This window comes from Zalophus californianus, chromosome 1 (assembly GCF_009762305.2).
Source record: "Zalophus californianus isolate mZalCal1 chromosome 1, mZalCal1.pri.v2, whole genome shotgun sequence".
Lineage (NCBI taxonomy): Eukaryota > Metazoa > Chordata > Mammalia > Carnivora > Otariidae > Zalophus > Zalophus californianus.
The window spans coordinates 7,405,726-7,428,248 of NC_045595.1; the positions used below are offsets into that span (position 1 = coordinate 7,405,726).

General features: G+C 50.7%; 2 protein-coding genes and 1 long non-coding RNA gene across 3 annotated transcripts; 2 read left to right on the forward strand and 1 right to left on the reverse strand.

Annotated features, from left to right (window-relative positions):
- Positions 1–4,179: 4,179 nt before the first annotated feature.
- LOC113917891 (complement C3-like) lies at positions 4,180–10,727 on the forward strand. Its single transcript, XM_027585966.2, has 9 exons — positions 4,180–4,248; positions 4,457–4,635; positions 4,988–5,971; positions 6,635–6,778; positions 6,860–7,066; positions 7,293–7,493; positions 7,793–7,954; positions 8,232–8,361; positions 10,081–10,727. The coding sequence occupies exons 3-9, from the start codon at positions 5,864–5,866 to the stop codon at positions 10,167–10,169; spliced, it is 1,041 nt and encodes a 346-aa protein (XP_027441767.2). The 5' UTR covers positions 4,180–4,248; positions 4,457–4,635; positions 4,988–5,863; the 3' UTR covers positions 10,170–10,727.
- Positions 8,626–21,545, reverse strand: LOC118356216 (60S ribosomal protein L23a-like). Its single transcript, XM_035723737.1, has 3 exons — positions 21,442–21,545; positions 10,721–10,869; positions 8,626–9,170 (listed from the first exon to the last, which is right to left on the reverse strand). The coding sequence occupies exons 1-3, from the start codon at positions 21,528–21,530 to the stop codon at positions 8,674–8,676; spliced, it is 735 nt and encodes a 244-aa protein (XP_035579630.1). The 5' UTR covers positions 21,531–21,545; the 3' UTR covers positions 8,626–8,673.
- LOC113917892 lies at positions 13,587–14,933 on the forward strand. Its single transcript, XR_003518390.1, has 4 exons — positions 13,587–13,603; positions 14,311–14,362; positions 14,540–14,626; positions 14,797–14,933. It is a non-coding gene; the product is annotated as an uncharacterized LOC113917892 (long non-coding RNA).
- Positions 21,546–22,523: the final 978 nt, after the last annotated feature.

A 22,523-nucleotide genomic window follows, 5' to 3' on the forward strand; every position in this document is an offset into this window, starting at 1 on the left:
TTTCGTCCACGTGCACGCTAAGACGCAAGAAACTTCACCTTTCTGAGCTCCGGTTTCCTCACCTGTACAATGGAAGGGTTGCTGACGAGAAAGTCCCTACTAAGTGCCGGGGCTTAGGTGTTTCGTATATGACAGCCATTCACTGAAATGTTGCTGTGGGTATGACTCCTAACCTCCTGGATCCTGTCCGGCCTTTCCCGGGAAGCTTTGGGCTGGAAGCCGGGAGGAGGAGGGAGCGAAAACAGAGGCCACACATCCCTGCAAAGCCGTCCCTCCTGCCCTGGCTTGCTTGCTGCAAACCCGAGGTCCCAGGGAGGGGAAGGCGGGCGGGATCTGAGCGGCAGTAGCAGCTGCTCTGGGCGTGCGGCCAACGTCCCCTCCCTCCACCACCCGCATTCCTGTGGGAGGAGGCCGAGCGCTCCTCAGTCTGGCTGGAGGCTCGCTGGCGCCCTCTCGCGGCCAAGTGCGAAAGGCTGAACTTGACCATTAACTGGTGTAGGGGACCTGGGGGGGATCCCACAGGTGGTCTGCGACCCCCTACTCCTCCTCCCTCTCAAACACAGCTTCACTTAACTTGCTGTGTGATCTTAGGCAAGTCCCTTAACCTCCCTGTGTCTCAGTTTCCTAGCTGCACAGTTTCGGGCAGTACGCTTTACCTTCTAGGGCCTAGGTTTTTCCATTGGCAAAGTGGGTCAGTGGGTCATTAGAACCCTGAGAGGGTGAAAAGAGTCCAGGTGAAGGCAGCTACAGTAAACACCCACTCCCCAGGGGGAGGGGTTTCTGTCCTGTTCACTTCTGTGCCCCCAGCACCTACAACAAAGCCAGACATGCAGCTGGTGCTCAAACTTATTTTATATATTAGTTACTGAACATATGCTTATTCTTCATTTAGGGGAGCTGAGGCTGGGGTGGGGAGGAGGAGACAGATGTATGAGATGTGAGCTCCTGTCACTCATTCACCCAGCCCCCGTTTTCGCCTCCATCCATTTGTTCATCGGATGATGAAGCTATATCACCTTGTTTTCAAAGTGTGTCCTACCTCCTCTGTTTTTCCCTTTTCCTGGGCCCACCCCCAAGACAAAACTGAAACTCAAAGAAGCTGCAGGCTTGAGCAGGTTTCAAAAGCCCCAGATGTGCTTACCTGACCAGGATTCCCACTGGGGAGACAGAGAGACACTGGCATGGCGAGAGGGAGCCCAGACTGGACAGAAGGTGGGAGGGACTGAGAACCCCTGCCATCCCACACTTTTGGACAATGCCTTGTTCTGGACACCTGGAAGCCCCTGGGACAGAGAGGGGGATGTGGACACCTGGTGTGGGGACAAAGATGTGAAGGGGGGAGCCCACCCCCAGCTAAGGGAGGGCTGAACAGCACCAGCGGAGCACCCCACAGAGCAGGGGGACAGAGCTGAAACATCAAAGAGGGCACCGATGTTCTAGAACCTTCCAAATTAGGTCTCATCTGCTTCCCTGATCCAGCTCTTAATTTGATTCTGTTGATTCTTTGCTTCACAAGAGATTGTTGGACTCAACATGGACTCAAGAGCATCACCCGGAGCCTCACGGCTCCCTGCCTGACCCAGGGCAAGTTGCCTTCACTCAGCAGGCCTGTTTCCTTATCCATACAATAGGTGGGAACTCTTACTTCAGCATAAATGTGGGACATTTATGGCTCTTCTGTCAATGCACATAGAGCGGGTAGAACAGCATCTGGCAAAGAGTAGGTGCTCAGTAAATGCCTGAGGAATGAATGACTAGATCCCGCCTTCCCCTTTTGTTTCTAACACACTTGGTTTTCCAGCTCTCTACAAAGGTAGAGTCTGGAAAGAGGGCACAGTTTGATCCTGATTAACAAGAGGCTGTGAGGTTTAAGGAGGAAATGCACCTTAAGCCCTTAGCAAGTCCTCCTTAAATGTCCACTCCACAGGGGCAGGGATTTCGTCCATTGTGGTCACTGCTGTGTTCCCGGCATGCTAAGGAGGGCTGGGCTCATAGCCAATACTTAATGAATCTTTGCGGGATAGATGTATATTATCATTGTTTCGGGGAGATCTGGGTCTTTCCAATAAGCAAGACTCTCCAAGCTAGCAGTATTGGCTTCACTGAAAAAAGAAAAAGAAGAAGAACCAGATAAACTTGTCTTCAACCCGTCTGCTTCTAAGAGGCAGACGCCACAAAGTTGGTCCAACATCCTTAAAGGGCATATTAAACAGGCAGTGAAAATTATTTCAGGACAGAGAAAGCCTTCTTCCAGGAATGCCTCAAGCATGATGTGTTTTTGTCCCTGGTTTCATATGTATAATTTGCCTTCTGGAAAAGGAGCCCAGAGAGCTTGGCCTCCAAGGGCGGACTGGAATACTTCCTAGTGCAGCTGTCCCCAGCCTCCCATGGAGGATGGGCTGAGAAGGGAGGAGCAGCCCCCTCTTCCCCCATTGGATTTATGGGGATTCCCTCCCCACTTCTGTTTAGATATTAACTCAGCCGGGGCAGGCCAAGGCAAACAGAGCAGACAAGAGAACGGGCGTCTGTGGCCTGTGGTTGCACATCAGCCCCCTACCGCCATGGATATGCCCTGGCTCGTGGGGTTGATTCTACTCCTCTTGGAGACACCTCTTGCCCATGCTGAGCCACTGTGAGTCTGGGAAATGGAGGGCACTCAGCTGCTGCCTGCATGATTCCCTGCATGTGAGCCTGCCTCTCTGCTGTGGCTTCCCCCACTTGAGTTCCCCTCCCCCGCCATGCTCCTGTGTTTGTCTACTGGCAGGTACGTCCTGGTGACCCCCTGAGCCCTGCGGGTTGGCAGCCCTGAGACCATCCATGTACAGGCTCACTCAGACTCCCAGCAGTCCCTCAAAGGGACCCTCGAAGTGAACCTTACCATACGGGACTTCCCGATGAAGAAGGCAGTGATGGCTAAGAGCCACCTCATTCTCTCAGAAGAAAATGACTTTATGAAACAGGCCTCCATGACGGTAGGTGACAGGCCAGGAAGGGTGGCCACAGAGGGAGGCTCTGGGTCAGCAGCAAGGATGGAGAGGGGCAGACTCTAGAGGGACTTCCCACGAGGGACACTGGAGAATAGATGCAGGGTTTGAATATACTTACTCCTCCTCTTATGTCCCGTCCTGTTAGAAATCCAAAGTCCTCTGAGTCTGGGCTCCAACAAGGACAGTGACTAGCCCAGATGATGTCTCTGTGAGAATTAATAAAAGGCGCCCTCTGCTGGTGGCTTGGGAAGCTGACCGTGGACTGGATTGCATTCCCACTTTGGCTGGATGTCCTTGTGCAGGAGCAACCTGCAAGGCAACCTTGCTCCCAACCACAGAGCCAGAGGGCCCCCACTCAATTGTTTCTCCCAAGATCTGGCTCAGGGCTTTGTTCCCAGGGATGGTGACCTCAGCAGCGCCTGAGGAGTGTGGGATTCTCTCCCCAGATTCCCGAGAGCCTGATATACCCCCCACAACCAGGGCAGCAGTATGTCATCATCCGGGCAACCTGGGCACCCATCTCAACCACTTCATTCATGGAGAAGATAGTGCCGGTGGCTCCCCATGCTGGCTACATCTTCATCCAGACAGACAAGCCTATCTACACCCCTGAGCAATTGGGTACAGCCCCCAGGCACTTGGCCTAGGGCAGATGCTGACTCTCATTCCCAGTCTCCCCCAGTGCCTGTCATATTCCACCTCCCAAGGTCACCCTCTGTCCAAAGACCCCTATATCCTAATACCCAAGATCCTAACGACTACCTCCCTCTTCAGGTTCTATCCAGAACTCAGAGTCTTCCCTCTCCCTCCAGTTCAATACCAGGAGTTTGTTGTGGACCACAAGATGGATCCTGTGACCAGGATATTCACTCTGGACATCAAGGTGGCCTCTCCTGATGGGAGGGTGGATCCCAGACACTGAGGTTATATCATGTGCTGAAGGCCTGGGGCATGAAACACCCACCCCCTGTCCCCACAGAACCCGGAGGGGATCACTGTGATCAGCCGGAATCTGCTAGCCGAGGATGGTTTCTTCACAAGATCCTTTGAACTCCCACAGATTGTCAGGTGCCCTGCTGGGAGCCCTGTGGACGGAGGGATGGAGGCTCTCCTTCTCAGTTTCCATCTCTCCAAATTCTCTGTGTCTCAGTTTTGGGACCTGGAGCATCGAAGCCAGTTACCAAAGTGCAGCCAAGCAGAAGTTCAAGGCAGCCTTTGATGTCAGGGATTATGGTGAGCAGGGTGTGATGGGCAGGGCAAGGTGGGACATGCAAGGAACAGAGTTGGAAGTGGAAAAGAGGTCTCGTGGTGCACCTACTGTGTGCTAGATCCTAAGCTGGGTGCTGGTGAACAGGAATATGTGTTCCAATCCTTGGGGGTTGCAAGAGTCACTGAGGAAAGACTGAACAGGGAGGGGATGGGGGGGACAGCAAAATACTGAGGGTGCCCACTGCCTTTACTCCACCCAGTGCTCCCATCATTTGAGGTCCAGCTGAAGCCAAACAAGACTTTCTTCTACCTCAACGATGAGGCTCTGGGTGTGGACATCAAGGCTTGGTGAGTCCCCTTCTCCCCAGCCTGGCCAGAGGACCAGGAATGCCAAGAACCTGAATGGTTAGAGAAGCAGGCCACTTCTGTGGCACTTAAGGTATGGTAGAGGTACTCCTTGCCACCCATGAGATATCCTTAGCCACCTACATTGTTTTATGAGGTTGTCCAGACCATGTCTGCCATGTGTAGATAGTACAGACCATCCCTTCAGGTCTCTGGGGTTGTATAGGACACCTCACCCACCTAATGAAGTCATGCCATGTCCCATGCCTCGGACCATCTCTGAAGGTCCACAAGGTAGCACAGGCACATTTGCCATCTTACGAAATTGTCCAGACCATCTCCACAGCACTATGATGTTGTACAGACCATTTGTCCACCTAAGGTTGTAAGGGCCATATCTGCCACTTCCCAACACTATGCAGACCATTCCTATGCATGCCGCCTAGGCTGCCTGATGAGGTTTATGGGCTACCTCCACCATCTTGTGAGGTTGCACAAGCTATACCTGCAACCCAACACGAAGCTTTATGGGACACATTTATCACTTCCCAGGGTTGTGTAGGTCAGCAATGAAACCATCTAAGTATCCAGGGGTCACTCTGCCCCTCCCAGAGATTTACCACCATCCCTGCAGCCTCATGAGGTCATACAGGACATCTCTGCAACCACACGAAGTTGTGTGGGTGCTTCAAAGCCAGTGGAATGACCCTCCACCCACCCCCAGGTATGTTTTCAAAGAGCCAGTGGATGGACATGCTCTGGCCATCTTCGGGGTGAAGTTGCATTCCCACCGGATGCCCATCCAGAGTTCCCTGCAGAGTGGAGGTGACTGAGTCTTGACCTCTCCCCCCACCAATTTCCCCCTCTATCAACCCTCCTCTACTCCCCAAGAAACCATCTCCTCTTCTCTCTCTCACCCTGAGAGCAGATCTCTGAAGGTCTGGGCCACGTCTCCCTCCAGAAGGACACACTGATGTCCACATTCCAAGGCCCAGAAGAGGACTTCATTGGGGCCTCAATCTTTGTCAACGTCACCGTGTTCTCTTCAGGTGCCACCCTCACCCAAGCTCCTGGCTGAGGTCAGGACAGTGTTCTTACCCAACCTAGACATTCCACCCATGTGACCACGGGCCACCTCCCAGCCCATTTCCTCATCAGAGAAATGCGAAAATGCCAGAAAGGCTGGAAGGAGCTGAGATTGTGTTACTGTCTTTCCTTGTCTTCACCAAGACAGGCTTCCCATACGAGCAGCCCTGCCACTCCCCCAAGAAACTGGACCTCCTCCACAGACCTCACAGTCCCCTGTCTCTCCAGGGGGTGAGATGGTCCAGGCTGAGACCTCTGGGGTGAAGATCGTCCGGAGGACATACAGCATCAAGTTCATCAGGACACCCCAGTATTTCAAGCCTGGGATGCCCTTCCACGTTAAGGTCAGAGTCTGACTTCATTCCACCCAGGGTCTTGGGGCTCCCTTCCCCTAATAGGCCCCTCTCAGGAGACAAAAACCCACACTGGACTCACCTGTCCCCCACAACTTATCTGTTAGAGAAATGAATCCATCATGCCTCCCAGACCAGTCCCAAGTCTCTCTCAAATCTCAACCCGGGTCCCCCCAAAGCACTGTGATGACTCCATAATTTCTCTGTGGGGGGCTTAGTGGTCACAGTCAAGCTAGAAGGTGGTGCTCAGGGGGTTATCTTGAGGCTACTTTTGCACAGCAAACATGCTGTTTTTACATGCATTCATTTTGGGTGACTTTGAGATGTCTGATGGACATTAAGAAAACTAGAAACATCCTTTGGTGCCAGTCCTACTAAAGATTTCCCCAAGCCCTCCACATCTCTCCACTCCAATTCCCTCCACCTCCACCCACCAGCACACCAACACCCAGGGCCATCACATATGATTGCACACTGCAAAACTTGAGGGGGTGCCATTCATAAAGACTCCAACATGAATGGTGTCCCCAGTGTTGTTCAGTGGACAACCTGTACAGCTACACAAGGCAGTCCTGTCCAGATCAGATTCCCAGTACCCACTTCTCATGCCAGGCCACCACCAGGCCTATCATCTCACACCTGATTCTACCTCAGGTCTTCGTCTCAAATCCTGATGGGTCCCCAGCCTCTAGAGTCCTTGTCCGATGCCAAGACAAACGAGACCACACGTCAGCCAATGGAGTGGCCATTTTGACCATCAACACAAATGCAAAAAATCGGGAGAAGCTCCCTATCCTGGTACCAACCTAATGGGGCAGGGATAGTGGAGCTGTGTGAGCTAGAAGAGCTGAAAGTTTACTTGCCCATCACTCTCCCCAGGTAGAAACTGATGAGCCTCTCCGGCCAGAAGAGCAGGCTTCAGCCAATATGACAGCTTGGCCTTACTCGACTCAGGGTGGGTCAGGGAAAGTCTTGCACATTGAGGTGAAGACAGTCACAAAGGTTGGCAGCAGCATCTACCTGAACCTTGTCACAGGACATCAGAATTCTGAAACTAAGAAATGGATCACTCACTTCACCATCCTGGTGAGTGGCTAGGACCAAAACCTAAGCCAAAGAATTATTTCCCTGGAACATCCCTGGCTAGCTGGTTTGGAGAAACTGAACAGTGGTGTGAAGGTGGGAACCATTTGGGGTGGCCTCAGACTAAGGGGCTGAAGCAAAGGAACTGTGGGTCTCCCTTGTGAGCTGAGATGGCCTCAAGAAAAGGTTGACCTTACCCTTCTCATTCTTGTCCTCCCTTGTCTCCAAGGTCCTGAGTAAGGGCCGGATTGTGCATGCCAAACATCAGTCAAAAAGTGACCACACAATAACCACTATTGATGTGACTTCAGAAATGCTGCCCTCCTTCTGCATCCTGGCTTTTTATTTACTGCCTAGGGGAACAGGTCAGGATCCTGAACTGGTGGCCGACTCCGTATGGGTTGGTGTGAATGACAGATGCATGGGGACGGTGAGCCAAATTCCTTGAAGTTGCACATTACCATCATAAAACTTGCATGGGCAGAAAGTCTGTCCAAGTTGAAGGGCTCCAAGTCTGGGGGCAGGGTGGGGAAGAGGAATGTGCCCTTAAAAGCTCACCCTGGGGCATAGAGAATATGCAGGTAAATGTGTGGAGTTGGGATTGGCCTGGTGAAGTTCCTGGATGCTCCATCAGAGCTATAAGGAGCACAAACTTGAAAGTAGACTTGGGTAAGTCCCTTGGTAGCATATGAGCCCCTTTTCCTGACATTTCTGTTTTTCCTGGCTCAGCTGAAGGTTGGTTTGAAGAAAGAAAGACCCTTCCAGACTTTGAAGCCCAACAGCCAAGTGGAAGTGAAGGTGACAGGTGATGAAGAGGCCACAGTGGGGTTGGTGGCCGTGGACAAGGCTGTCTATGTCTTAAACAGCAAACACAAGCTCACACAGAAGAAGGTGAGAATATGTGGGCTTTGGGGCAGGAGGTTGCCTGGATATAATAATAATAATAATAACTGGGGCCTCGGCTTCTTCAGCTGTAAAATGGGCAACATTGATGGTTGCAAGGATTCAAGGAGCTAACGCACAGCTAGAGATTGGAAGGTGCTAAGAGCTCAATAAATGGGAGGTGGTGTGAGAATTATTATTTGAGCCAGCTATTTCAGTGCACCATTTCTCCTTCCCTGAAAAGGTCATACAAGCTCCAAAGCCAGGTTCCTATCTTAACCCCCAGGTCTGGGATGTGGTGGAAGAAGATGACATCGGCTGTACAGCGGGCAGTGGGAAAGACGGACTTGCTGTGTTCAAGGATGCTGGATTGGACCTGAAGATGAGCACGGGGATGCACACCCCAGCAAGCTCAGGTACAGGAAGGGACGTGCTGGGGGTAGGGTGGGTGGGCAGTGTTGTCTAGTGGTTAAGAACATGAGGTTTGGTGGGCGCCTGGGTGGCTCAGTTGGTTGAGCGACTGCCTTCGGCTCAGGTCAGGATACTGGAGTCCCTGGATCGAGTCCCGCATCAGGCTCCCTGCTCGGCAGGGAGTCTGCTTCGCCCTCTGACCCTTCCCCCTCTCATGTGCTCTCTCTCTCTCTCTCTCTCAAATAAATAAATAAAATCTTTTTTTTTTTTTTTTTGGTGAAAAAAATTTAATTTAGATTTAGCCAGCTGGACTCAGTTTAGATGATTCCAATTTTGTTGGCAACATCCAAAGCATCATAGTCAGGAGCCAGTCGAACATATGCCTTCTTCTCTCCATCAGGCCTGATCAAGGTGTTGACCTTGGCCACGTCAATGTCGTAGAGCTTCTTCACAGCCTGTTTGATCTGGTGCTTATTGGCCTTGACATCCACAATGAACACAAGTGTGTTGTTGTCTTCTATTTTTTTCATGGCTGACTCAGTGGTCAGGGGGAACTTGATGATGGCATAGTGATCAAGCTTGTTTCTCCTGGGGGCGCTCTTTCGAGGATATTTGGGCTGCCTCCGCAGACGCAGTGTCTTGGGTCGTCGGAACGTAGGTGACGTGCGGATTTTCTTTTTTTTGTGACTGTGGACGCCTTTCAGCACTGCTTTCTTGGCCTTCAAAGCCTTTGCTTTGGCTTCGGCTTTGGGAGGGGCAGGGGCTTCCTTCTTAGCCTTCGGCGCCATCTTCGTAAAAGGTAAATAAATAAAATCTTAAAAAAAAAAAAGAACATGAGGTTTGGTGTCAGACAGGCTAAAATCTAGGACCCTCCTACTTACCATGAGTCAGTTACATTTCCTCTCTGAGGCTCCATTTCTCTGTCCATAAAATGGGGATACTAATAGAAGTGACTCACTACCTCTTAGTTAAGATACAGGTTTGGCCATGGGTGTCAGAGATACAAACAGTAGCTTAAACAAGGGAGAAGTTTATTTCTCGCTCAGTAACAGTTCTGATGTCATTCTGGGACTCAAACTCCTTCTAGCTTGTTGTTCTGCTATATTCCAAGACGGCATCTCATCAGGACCTCATGCCAGGCAAGAGTATGAAGGGAAGTGGGAAGGGGAGACACTTTCTCAAATCTCATTTGCCAGAACTCAGTCATGTAGCCCTACCTAGTTGCAAGGGAGGCTGGGAAATGTAGTCTTCATTCCGAGTGATATGCAAAAGAGGGAGGTTTAGTTGCCCGGGATGAAGGGGGCAGTGGATACTAGGCACAACTAGGAGTGTCTTCTCTCAGCTATAAATAATGACAACAATAATAGTTTCTATTTACTACGAGCTGGACACTGTACTAAGTACTTTTATATGCATGATCTCATTGCTAGAACTATGATTGTACCAATTTACATAGCTGGAGAAATTAATGCCCAGAGAGTTTAAGTGACTCCCTGAAGATTGCACAGATTTTTTTTTTTGATGTAGTGTTCCATGATTCATTGTCTGTGCATAATGAAGATGGCACAGATTTTTAAGTGGTGAATCATGAATATGAGGAGGCTGCGGGATTAAATGCAATGATGCTTAGAAAGCACTGGGCATTCTGTAAGCACCTAATAAATATCAAGGATGTTGATAATGATCTTGACAATGGCCCTCTCATTCTTCTCTCTGACCCTCAGACTGGCAGTGTCCTCAGAGCCCCCCTGCCAGCCGTCACCACCGCTCCTTGAAATGGCTGGAGACCAAGAGGAATGCAGGTCAGAGCTAAAGCTGGACATGTCCCTCCTGGCTCCCTAAACTACTGTATTCATCAGAGCTTAGAAGAGAAAAACTGAAACCACTCCATGTACTTCAAGCAGAGAGGGGGGGATGTGGTGATGGGAGTCCGGTGCTTTCAAAATCATTAGATGGTCTGTAGGAGTGGACATCAAAAGGCTGCTTGCTGGGACTCAAGATCACCTCACTGCAGTTTTGCAATGTGTGAAATCTCGGGAAACTTCTGCCAATATCTCTTGCGATGCTGGTGGGTAGATAACAAAGTGCAGAAACAGTGCCTATTACAAAAACACACAGAGTTCACCTGTGACTGGGGTTCACCTGTCAGCTACCACTGCCACAGGAAAAATGGCTTCCACTTCTTCCACCCTCCAAATCTTACACAAGAGTGTCTCTGTGGCAGAATCTTATCCCATCTAGAACCCTAGCAGCAAGAGAGTCTGGGAAATGCAGCTTCTAGATGTCTAGACTTTGTGATACAAGAGTGAATGTAGACAAAAGGAGAGATGGATGCTGGGTACCAGTGGATAATAGCAAACCTACCATCCCCAAGGCCAGGGTATGGACCAGAATAAGATGTGAGCCTGGAGTTCAGGGAAGATGGGAGGCAGCACTGAGTGGTGTTGGAAGCATGGGTTCTATGAATCTTCGATTTTTCAGTCTCTTTGAACAGTGCTAATGACTTTGTGGATCTAAATAAAGAGAAAGTAAGTGAAACCTAATAGAAATTGAGACAAAACCTTAACTCTAATTTTCGTATTAAAGAAAATTATGCTAACCCCCTGGGAAAAGTTTATAATATAAGCCGTTGTTTTGTTTATGGTAATGATAAGTTGTATCATTTAACTATAATTATGTCAGTGGTAAACAATAAGATTTTTTAATTGCTATATATTTTAAGTTATCTATTTATTTATTTTAAAGAGAGAGAGAGTGTGTGTGTGAGCAGGGGGAGGAGCAGAGGGAGAGGGAGAGGAAGAGACTCTCAAGCAGACTCCATGCTGAGTGCTCAGCCTTACGACCCTGAGATCATGACCTGAGCTGAAACCGGGAGTCAGACGCTTAACCAACTCAGCCCCCCAGGTGCCCCTGAATTGCTATATTTTTATCTTTAAGTGTATGCCTTCAGTTTGCTAACTTAGAAGCATTCAACTTGACATTATGCTTTACAACAAGTTTTATGTTTTGATTTTTTAAAAACACATGATGAAACTCAGAAGTTGAAATGATGGGGCACCTGGGTGGCTCCATCAGTTAAGCATCTGCCTTCGGCTCAGGTCATGATCCTAGAGTCCTGGGGTCGAGTCCCATGTCGGGCTCCTTGCTCAGTGGGGAGCCTGCTTTTCCCTCTCCCTCTGCTCCTCCCCCTGCTTGTGTGCACTCTCTCTCTCTCTCTCAAATAAATAAAATCTTTAAAAAAAAAAAAAGAAGTTGAAATGGTATCTCTAATATGAAAACATGGCATTACCAATCCCTGCCAAGGAGGGAGGGGAGGAGGAGGAGGAAAAAGAGAAGCAGCAGCATGGATTCTAGTCCCAGCTCTGCCCCTTGGGAGCTGTGTGACCACGGGCCAGTGAGTTAACCTCTCTGTTGTTTAGCTTCCTCAGCAGAACCCGCCACATGGGTTCAATGTGAGGCTTCAGGAGGAAGATACAGGTAAAGTGCTAGGACCAACAACTGCCAGAGTTATGGATACAGAAAGACCAGGTGTATGTGGCATTGAGGTAGATGGGTCCCAGCTTCCTCCGGTCCCGCTCAGCCCCCACTCAGTCCCTCTAACTCTGGCCCACGGTGAACAAGTTCAAGACAGAGCTGGAGCAAAAGTGCTGTGAGGCTGGGCTCCGGGAGAGCCCGGTGGGGCTGTCGTGTGAAGAGAGGACCCGGCATGTCCGCCATGGACCAACCCGTCTTGCTGCTTTCCTGAGCTGTTGCCGTCTGACTGAGGCCCTGACTCGGGAGGCCCGGGAGGAGCAGCTGCTTTTGGGGACATGTGAGGAGGCCATGGCAGGAGGCGGCGGCGGTGGGGGGGCGGTTGGGGCTTGCCCAAGGGGTGCGAAGTGCCATGGGACAAGTCAAGGGGAGATATGGGCCACAAGGGGATGGGGTGGGAGGACCATGGGAGAGATGTGAAGGGACACTGCCCCACATCCTCTCCCTGAAGCGGATGAAGATGAGGACTTGGAAATGACATCTTCCTGGAGGACCAGCCTATCCGAACCTTGTTCCCTGAGAGTTGGCTCTGGATGAAGTTTAAACTGCCGAAAAGTACATCAGGGTAGGACCACAGCCCCCACAGCAGCATCTGGTCCCTGGCCCTCCCAGGCATCAGTGGATGTCAATCATAGCCAGTGCCCCCACTGGTGACACTGAGCTCTCGGTATAGTCAGTATAACCGCCCTGGAGGGGCATACAAATCCCAGTGGTTCCCCCAAAAGGACGACCCTCTAGTGACCCACTAACCCCTGGACAGTGACCCCCAGTGCAGAGGCTCTGAGCACAAACTCACTAATGCCCCCCTTCCCCGCCAGAGACATCTCCCACCACAGCACTCCTGTGAATGTGCCAGATTCCATCACCACATGGCAGCTGGTGGCTGTCAGCCTCAAGCCTGGACAAGGTGACCCCACAAGCCCAGGGCTGAGGAGTTGGGAGAATGGTGGTCCTGCCCAGCCCTGGGACAGCTGGCCTCTGCTTAATGCCAACATACTCCCCTGGCTCTAGGGCTCTGCATCTCAGACCCCTTTGAGCTGACAGTTAGGAAATCATTCTTTGTGGATCTCAAGTTGCCCTCCTCCGTGGTCAGGAATGAGCAGGTCCAGATCCAAGCTGTGCTGTACAATTTCAGGATGGAGCAGGTCAAGGTGAAGCCTGAGCCCTCCCCTCCTCTCAAACCATCCATCGGTGTGTGTTATAAAGGGGTTGGAGTGGGCCAGTGAAGTGGTTGCTCTTTTAAAAAGCTTCTGGGGTATTTTCTCACTTAAGATGTACAATAATCCCAGCACATGGCTGCTATTATGGCTTTTGGTGTAGAAGTGAGGGAATTGAGGCACAAAGAGGTGAAGGGGCTTTCCTGAGGTCACACAACACTATAAGTGTCAGGCAAAGTCTTTGCTCTCAACCACTATGCTGTGCTGTCACTTACTTGGGATTTTCAGGGTGGGGAGAGGGAGGGAATTGTGACTAGGGTCCTAGACCACCCAACTGCCCACCTTGCCCCAGGTCCGTGTGGAGTTCCCCCACAAGGAGGCGCTGTGCAGCGCATCAAAGCCAGAAGCCCCTTCGCGCCGGGTGGTGGTCGTGCCCCCCACCTCCTCCAAGATGGTGCCCTTTGTGCTTCTCCCACTTGAGATAGGCAAAGTGGATGTGGAGGTCAGGATTAGAACAACTGAGGTTGAGGACCACATAAGGAAGACCCTTCTGGTCAAGGTAATGGGTGCCCCCACCTTCTGTTACTGGTGCAGACAGTGGGGCTTCCCCGGGGCTCCCAGGGTGTGATCGCAGGATGGACGGGTATGCCTGGGATCGACAAACAGGTCTCTCAGATGGGAGTGAGGTGCAAGAGAATGGATTTGAAAGTTCAGTCACAGAGCTCCCCCTATGGGACTTTGTTGTCAGGGTGGGTTCAAGCCTTGTCTCTGCTGTGTGGCCTTGGACAATTTACTTAACTTTTCTGAGCCTTTGTTTCCTTATTTGCAAGGTGTGACCATCATCACACCCAGACCTGTGAATAATAATCAGAGAGCTGTGAAAATTATATCTCATATTGGTTGTGCACAACCCATTAATAATACTTTATTTACTTCTCTTATTTACTTGATTTATTTACTTAATAAACACATGTTCAGCACTTATGATATAAACACTTTAAGAACAGTAACTCATTGAGCCATCAGAACAACCATATGAAGTAGGAGCCTTTTATGGCTGAGAAAACGGAGGCACAGAGAGGTTAAGTAATTTGCCCAAGGTCGCACAGCTAGAACATAGAAGAATTGGGATTTGAACCCAGATACTTGGGATCCAGAGTCTGTGCTCTTTATAGTTAACCAATACCTCCTCCTACTGTCATTGTGATTGTCATTATTAGTATCATTGCTGTTGTTTTTAACTTGCTTCATCATTACATCTCACAGGCAGGAGGGCAGATACAGCAAATATCCCATAGCATCCTCCTGAACCCCCAAGGTTTGTGGGGTCTGCGGGGAGCATGTGGGATCCTAGGGCCACATCAGGATGGAGGGAGGAGCTGAAATGAGGGGGTCCAGCCAGGTGGGCAGTCTGAGCTCCTCCCGGCTCTGCACACCCTGACCTCCCCAGCCTCAGAATCTGCTTGTCACAGAGGGTTGTGCCTGCTCAACCTAGGTCAAACCCAGATGGAAGTGGTGCCAAGACAGAACTTTTTGAACATGGTGCCCAATACAGAGGCAGAAGTGTTTGTCAGTGTCCAAGGTGCTTAGAACAGAGATGACTCCTGGGGGGAGGGATTGGGAGACTGGGGAGCTGGCTCCTCCCACACCTGCCTGGGCACAGGGGCGGGAGGGGCTGGGGTGCCCATGTGGGCTGATCAGAGAGCCATGATGGATTAGGCCATTCCCGAGATGATTCTGCTCATCTGATAGGTGACATCCTTGGCGAGACAATCCTGGGCACCCTGACACCTGGAGAAAAATGGCAGCTGCTGAGGGTCCCGACTGGTTGCCCTGAGCAGACGCTGAGCAAATTGGCACCTGTGATCATCATGACCCGCTATTTGGAGGCTGCTGGCCAGTGAGGCAAGGTTGGAGTGGAACTCAGGGAGCAGGTGATACAGAACATCGTCAGAGGTAAGAGGGGTTCCCTCCTGGGACCTCAATGAGGGTTTCCGGGACTCTCTGGAAGGGTGGCTGGGGTACCGTCAGGGTTGGGTGTGGCCCCCAGGGGACTCTCCCCGACAACATTCATACCCTGACTCATCTCCCAGGTTACAACCTGGTACCATGTCCCCCAGGTGCTCCTTCATCTGGACCCCTCTCCCAGACTACAGTCTGACAACAGACACCCTGGTTTACCCCCAAAGCAGCAGCACTCAGGTTTTGTTATATTCACACACTGTCCTAGGTTACACCCAGTCAATGACATGCCTTGGGTTATACCCCTAGAGAAACCCCAAGCAGAAAACTCCAGAATAATCCCAGGCGGTGGCCTCCCCATTACCCCTTTCCAGGTTATATCCACACCTCCCAGGTAACAACCAGAGATGCACACTCCTGGTTATACCCAGACAGAGACCCTCCAGTTAATCTGGGCACTGACCCCTCTTCCCGATTACACTCAGACACCAACTCTCCATCCAGGTGCTCTCAACAATAACCCTCAGGTAACACCTCGACACTATCACCCCCAAAGTTACTCCCAAACAGTAAGCTCCCAGGCAACCTTCAGGTAATACTTAAGTAGCAACACTTAGAATATACCTGAGAGGGTGCCTGGGTGGCTCAGTCGTTAAGCGTCTGCCTTCGGCTCAGGTCATGATCGCAGGGTCCTGGGATCGAGTCCCACATCGGGCTCCCTGCTCGGCGGGAGGCCTGCTTCTCCCTCTGACCCTCTCCCCTGCTTGTGTTCCTGCTCTCGCTGTCTCTCTCTCTGTCAAATAAGTAAAATCTTAAAAAAAAAAAAAAAAAAGAATACACCTGAGAGGTATGCCTCCGAGATTACACCCAGGAGTAGCCTCCCCTAAACTGCACAGACACAGTGATACCCCTAATTTATAGCCAAGGAACAACCGTCAAGGAAACTCCCAGGTAGTGGCCCCCAGAGTACCCCTTTCCTGGGTTCCACCTTCCACAATCCCTCTGAGCAGAAATTCCCAGTCACACCCTTTGATTTCCCAGGTTACTCCCAGATGACATTGGACACTGGCTCCCACAGTCACACCTGGGCCCTGCGGCCACCTCCTGATACACCTAGACAAGTTCCCTCCTACAGTTAGACCTAGATTTGATGCACCCCCAAGTCACACCCACATCTTACCCCCAGATTATGCCTGATAACTGACTCCCCTTCATAGCCACACCCAAATGCCAAATCAACCCTGAAAGTTCTCCTCCACCCATTTCCCCAGGTTACACCCACATACTGACCCACCGGAGTGCACACGGCACCTACCACATCAGCAACGGACACCCGGGAAGCACCTGGTAAGGACGGGGATGTTGGCAGTCCTGCCACAACCACCCTGAATGAAGCCCAAGGGCCAGCCTGGGGTTTAATGACCCTAGGAACACCCGTGCAGCAGGGGCTTGGGGCAGGCAGCTTCTGGGCCAGAAGTATTGCTACTTGGGTTTTACCTGAGGGTTACCTGGGAGTTTAGGGTTTGGGGGTAACTTTGGGGGTGATAGAGTCTGGGGGTTACACAGGGGTTATTGCTGAGAGCACCTGAATAGAGAGCTTCTGTCTGAATGTCGGAGAGAGGGGTTAGTGTCCATGCTGCTAGATCTGGAGAGCAGCAAATGAAGGGTCAGTCTGGAACAGCAGGTGTAGACTCCCCCTAGTGTAGAAGCCCCTGTCTTCGAATCCCCTTGGCTGCTATTCCCAGTCATCACCCACCCCATCTGCCCCCCTGACAGGCTCACGAGCTACGTGTTCCCGGTCTTTGCCCTGGCCTACTCTATCATGACAACCAGCACGTTTGATCTGCATTCTCTCTGTGCCACTGCCAACTGGGTCATCACCAAGAGGCAGGCAGAGGATGGGCACTTCTTGGAGAATGGCCCTGTGATCATGGCATCAATGCAGGTGCCCACTACCCTCCCCGCTCCCGGGCTGTTCAAATCCAGGGCTCTGCGCACTGATGGGGTGAATCTCGGGCCCCTGACCTGTTTGCAGGTAAAATGAGAACAGGCAAAAGCCAGGGCCCGGCACCCAGCATCACATCCCTCTGCTCTGGACCTCGCTGGACTCTGTTACAATGTCAGAGAGGCTGGGCACATCTGGGACCCCGTGATGTGCCCACTTCACTTTGAGTGTCTCCAGTCCTGGCTCTCCTTCCTCTGGGCTGAGTCTTTTCAACCTCCCAGCCAACACAGCCATCCCTACCAAATACTCCTCCACATCTACCTCCAGAAATAGCTTTCAAACAGTCTGGGATGTCTCTCCCCTGTTCAAACACCTTCCGTAGCTCACAGTTGTCTATGATGGTATCTCTCTATTATATCCCTCTTTTCTGTATCTCCCCACAAGCCTTACCCCTCACTACTCCCTGATCACAGATCCCTCCAACTCACTGTGCCTTTGCTGCTCTTTCCGCATGGAACAGCCACACCCCCATCACTTTTTCTTTTCCTTGGCTGGCCAAATTGTGTTTTCTCTTTAGATTTAACCTCCTCCAGGGGCCTCCCCTGAATACCAGCCCTGTATCTCTATTATTGCACCCATGACAGTAGGGATGCCATTCAGTCATTCAACAGACATCTGTCCAGCAACTGCTGTGTACCAGGCCTTGTACTAGACAGAAGGGAAGCATAGCAGTAAGCAAGACATTTACACATTTACCCCTGCCTTGTAGTACTCACAAGCTGGGGTGTGGGAGGAAGATGGAAGTTAGCCAAATGGTTATAACTAGTGATTGTTTAAATCAAAACTGTGCTAAGTTCCATGGGAAAGAAATACCAGGAGAGAGTACTTAATAGGGGCCATGCCTGGTCAGGGAACCTGCAAAAGGAAGGGACAACAAAGCAGCAACCTAAAGAAGGAATAGAGTTGGTGGGGAAAGAATGGGAAAGAGAGCTCCAGGCAAAGGGAGCAGCACATGCAAAGGCCCTGAGGCTCTGGCATGTTTGAGGAAAAGGAAGAGACCAGAGCCCAAAGATGGGAAAGGGGGTAGTCCATCCTGAGGCCTGAGAGGGTAGGAGAGATGCCAGGCCCTGAAACCTGCAGGGCCTTGGTGACTTCAGTGAGGACTTGAAATAGTCTGTTCAAGGTTTGCTTTCCCTGCACTGCGAGTCCTTCCAGTGGGGGGAAGCACGTCTGATTCATCATAGTTGGCCAATATTTGCTGAATAAAACTCTGGGTGAATGCATGAACCCAGAAAAGACAGATTGCAACCCCAGATAAAGAGAGCAGTTAGGGAGTTGGGAAGCCTGTGTGAGCAGGAGCCAGATGCTGTACAGAGAGGTGGTACAGAGAGGGGTTACAAACAGGTTTCACAGGCTCACGGAAAGGAGTTTCTTTCTACCAACAAACACTTACCAGGCATCTACAATGTGCCAGGCACTGCTTTAAACACTGAGGACCCTGGGCAAACAAAATAGACAAAAATAAAAATCTCTTCTCTCATGGGTGGACACTCTCATGGAGGAAGGACAGGCGATGAGCACGAGATAGAGACCTAAGTGATGTGGCATGCATGGCAGAAGTGACATGGGGAAAGATGCAGGGAAGGGGGAATCAAGGTGATGGGGTGTTATTTTGGAGGCTTCGTGAAGAGATGACGTTTGTACAGACCTGAGGAGGTGAGGGAGCAAGTCATGTGGATAATCAGGGAAAGAGTGTTCCAAGCAGAGGAAACAACATGTGCAAAGGCCCTGAGACTGGAAGTGCCCAGTATGTTTGAGGAACAGTGAGGAGGCTGGAACAGAGTGAGCAACCCTGGAGGAGAGGGTGAGGAGGAGAGCTGAGGGAGGGAGTGGGAGAGATGGTGCAGGGCCTTTGGCGCTGCAGGGAGAACTTGAGCTTTTCCCCTGAGTGAGATGGGAGCCATGGAGGGTTTTGAACCCAGGAGGGATACAACTTGATTCAAGAGTTCACAAGCTTCATTGGCCACCATGGGAAGAAGAGATGGTGGGGTGGGAATTAATTCCTTGGGGCTCTTGTAAAAAGTACCACAAACTGGATGGCTCAAAACAACAGAAGTGTATTTATTTTATCACAGTTCTGGAAGCTAGTAGTCCCAGATCAAGGTGTCAGCAGGGCCATGCTCCTTCTGAAGGCCCTAGGGGGGGAATCCTTTCTTGTCTCTTCTAGCTCAATGGCCTCTGGGCAGTCCTTGGCATTCCTTGACTTCTAGCTGCTCCACTCCAACCTCTGTCCCCATCCTCATTTGCCCTCCTTCCTTCTGTGGGTCTTCTTATGGTCTTCTTTTAGGACACTAGTCACTGGATGGGGTCCACTCTAATCAGTATGACCTCCTATTAATTTAACTAATTACATCTGCAAAGACCCTATTTCCAAGTGAGATCAATTCTGAGGTTCTGAGTGGACATGAATTTTTTTGAAGGGGGACACTATTCAACCCAGTACAAAGGCTGAAGGTGGAATTAGAAGACTAAAGAGGAACTTAAACCCTAAATCAGTCATTTACCAGCAATGAGGTGACCACTTCTCTGACCACAACTTTCCTCATCAGGGAAATGGAGTTGCTGAAAGAATGCTTTGAGATAGTGTAGAGTATAACACATCACCCTCCATGGCTGTTGGCTTAGGTTGGCAATGCTGACCCCACACAGGCAAATCTTGAGGTGATTCCTTCTCCTCCTCTCTCTCCCCATCCTCCTTTCAGCATCCCCCAGCCCACAGCCGAGCACGTGGGAGCTTTTCAAGGGCACACAGGAGAGGTTGGGAAAAGTCTCTCCAAGACACTAGGGGGATCATGGGTGTGATCCTGCATCCACAGGGTGGCTGCCGAGGCTCTGAAGCAGACATATCCCTCACAGCTCTTGTCCTGATTGCCCTGGATGAGGGGAGGTACTTGTGCAGCCAGGAGATACCGGTAAGTCTCCAAGAGGAGGGCAGGCTCTGCAGAGCCCTCTAGATCCTCTGCCCACAGAAGTTCCCCCATCTTCATGTCCCTCCCCATGCATCCCTCTCTTCTAACTCCTAGACCCCTTTCCTCTAATTGCCCCCCTCTAGTTTGCTCTCTCTGACTTTCTAGAATTTGCCTGCCAGCATGGAGCAAGCCCGTAGCTTTCTGGAGGAACGCCTTCCCCAAATTAATACAACCTTTGCCATAGCCATAGTCTCCTATGCTCTGGCCCTCACCAATAGCCCCTGAGCCAATGACCGCCTGGACAGCTTTGCCAGCCATGGTGAGTGTGGGCCACTTCTTTGTGTTAACTCTGTGTTTACCACAGTCATGGGGGGCACGGGGAGGGGGATTGTATGATTTCAAATTCAGCAATGTGTGACTCATCACCTTAGCGCTTATTGAGCATCTATGGTGTGCCAACTCTTGAGCTCAGACTCTGAAAAACCAAGGTCAACAACACTGATATGGTCCTTGCTCTCAAAGGTCCCACCATCCCTGGGGGAAGCAGGCAAAAAATAAACAGATCAACTACAAATTGAGACAAGCACTGAGATGATAACATAGAAGATGGGTGGGAGAGATGATGTGGGAAGAGGAGAATGGATTGGGAACTGGGAAGGCCTCTGTGAAAAGGGAATGCCTCAGCTGGAATAAAAGATAAGAAGACCCACCCGTGTGAAAGGCCAAGGACATTCCAAGCTAAGAGAATGGCATGTGCAAATGCCCTGAATTGGGAAAGTGCTTGACATGGTGGTCAAAGATGGAAAAAAGGTCATAAAATGTGGTTAACCGATGGCCTGCCCAATAAGCCTTATCCCATCCTCCTCCAAGTCAAGAGGAATGGAGTTAGGAAAACTGCTGGGACTTGTAGGGGCTTCTCCGAACCTTAGTTTCCCCATCTCTAAATAGTTAGAGTTCCTGTCTCCTAGACATCTAGGACATACCTGTTCCAAAAATAAAATGTCCATATGCCTCCTCAAAGAGTTTCATATGAAGTAAGTGCTCAATAAAATAGTGGATGAGAAATTTGGGCCAGATGACAGAAGGCGAGAACAGGTTTCGGTAGATGGGCCCAGTTTGGGGAGACAAAGTGGTCATCCATCCCCTAGATAAAACCCACTGGCCCAAGAGCCCCCTGGACAAGAACCCCCTGTACACCATTGAGGCCACGGCCTATGCGCTGATGCAGAAGGTGGTGTTGGGTCGGCACAATGAGACGCACGCCATTGCCAAGTGGCTACTGGAGAAGCGGGAGCTAGGCGGAGGCTTCAAGTCCACCCAGGTGACCCGAGCCTCGGAAAGAGGGGGTTGGGGGGGAGGGGCGCTAGCCGAGGTGCTGACAAGGCCAGCCCACCGGAAGGAGCTACCCGTGGTGCTGATTTGCCACGGTGCGGGTTCCCGGGGCGTTGGGTCAGTGGTGCTGATCCGCGGCCCCATCCCAACACCTAGACTACTGTGGTGGCCCTTGAAGCCCTCACCCACTTCCGCGAAGCTGTCCCTTTCGATGGTGTCCAGGATCTCCGGGTCCAGATAAGCGTCCCCAAGAAAGCCTTGGACTTGGAGTGGATCATCGATCGGAACAATGCCTACCAGCAGCGGTCAGCAAAGGTAGGGCACTGAGGGGCAGACAGGAAGGCCATACAGAGGCGGCATTGGGGATGAGGCCAAGAGTCATGTCCCTGCCAATCTCCCTCTCCAAGACTATCTCACAAACAGTGTCTCTACTGTCAATGTATTCACTCATTTATTCCACCATATCTTGAGCACCTATTGTGTGCCAGTCATTCTCCTGGGCAATGGGGATGCATTATGAAAGATCTGTGGCCTCTGCTCACATGAAACTTACAGTGTAGAAAGAAACTAAGACAAAAAGTATTTTAAGCTTTCTGGACATAGGGAAAATAAATGTGTGTAAAGGGGAAAATATCCTGGATGTGAGGAAGAAGATAATCTCCATGGCCTTACTCCATGGAGGAAGTGATATTTACTTTCAATCCTTTGACCCAACTTTATTGAGCACTCATTGTATGCCAGGCGCTATTCTAGGTGATGGGAATACAGCCATGAATGAGACATTAAAAAATCACTTTCCCTGTAGAACTTTATATTTCAATGGGTGAGACAGACAATAAAGAGATGTGAGTAAGTAGCAGATGTTGTGTGTTACATGGTGGCAAGTGTTATAGCTAAAACTTAAGCAGAAAGGGGGGGCACATCAAGGAGTTGCAATTTTAGATAGGAGGGGCAGGGAAGTTCTCACCAAGATGGTAACATTTGAGCAAAGACCTTAAGGAAAGGAAGGAGTGAGCTTTGTGGCTATCTAAGCAGAGGAAACAGCAGGAGCAAAGACCCTGAGGCAGAAGTATCCCAAGAATAGCAATGGGGTTTAAGCAGGGGTGATGAGAACGGATGTGAATTTGTAAAAAATTTTTTCTGGCTGATAAGGAACAATGTATGATGGAAACAAGAGTAGATGCGGAGATGCGAGGGAGAAGAATCTTGTGGTGGCTCCATGTGCAAGGAACTCTGTAGACACTTGAACAGATTGAACTGGTGTACATTAG

What these genes read in the sequence shown, in the direction of transcription:
- LOC113917891 (XM_027585966.2), top strand. Translation starts at nt 5,864, where the DNA reads ATGGTCCAGGCTGAGACCTCTGGGGTGAAGATCGTCCGGAGGACATAC. An exon ending in GGATGCCCTTCCACGTTAAG is followed by an intron (nt 5,972 to 6,634) that starts GTCAGAGTCTGA and finishes ATTCTACCTCAG; the next exon opens with GTCTTCGTCTCAAATCCTGA. An exon ending in TCACTCACTTCACCATCCTG is followed by an intron (nt 7,067 to 7,292) that starts GTGAGTGGCTAG and finishes CTTGTCTCCAAG; the next exon opens with GTCCTGAGTAAGGGCCGGAT.
- LOC118356216 (XM_035723737.1), bottom strand. Translation starts at nt 21,530, where the DNA reads ATGATCCACTCCAAGTCCAAGGCTTTCTTGGGGACGCTTATCTGGACC. An exon ending in AAAGGGACAGCTTCGCGGAA is followed by an intron (nt 10,870 to 21,441) that starts GTGGGTGAGGGC and finishes CTCTTTATTTAG; the next exon opens with ATCCACAAAGTCATTAGCAC. An exon ending in ATACCCTGGCCTTGGGGATG is followed by an intron (nt 9,171 to 10,720) that starts GTAGGTTTGCTA and finishes TTTTTTTTTAAG; the next exon opens with ATTTTATTTATTTACCTTTT.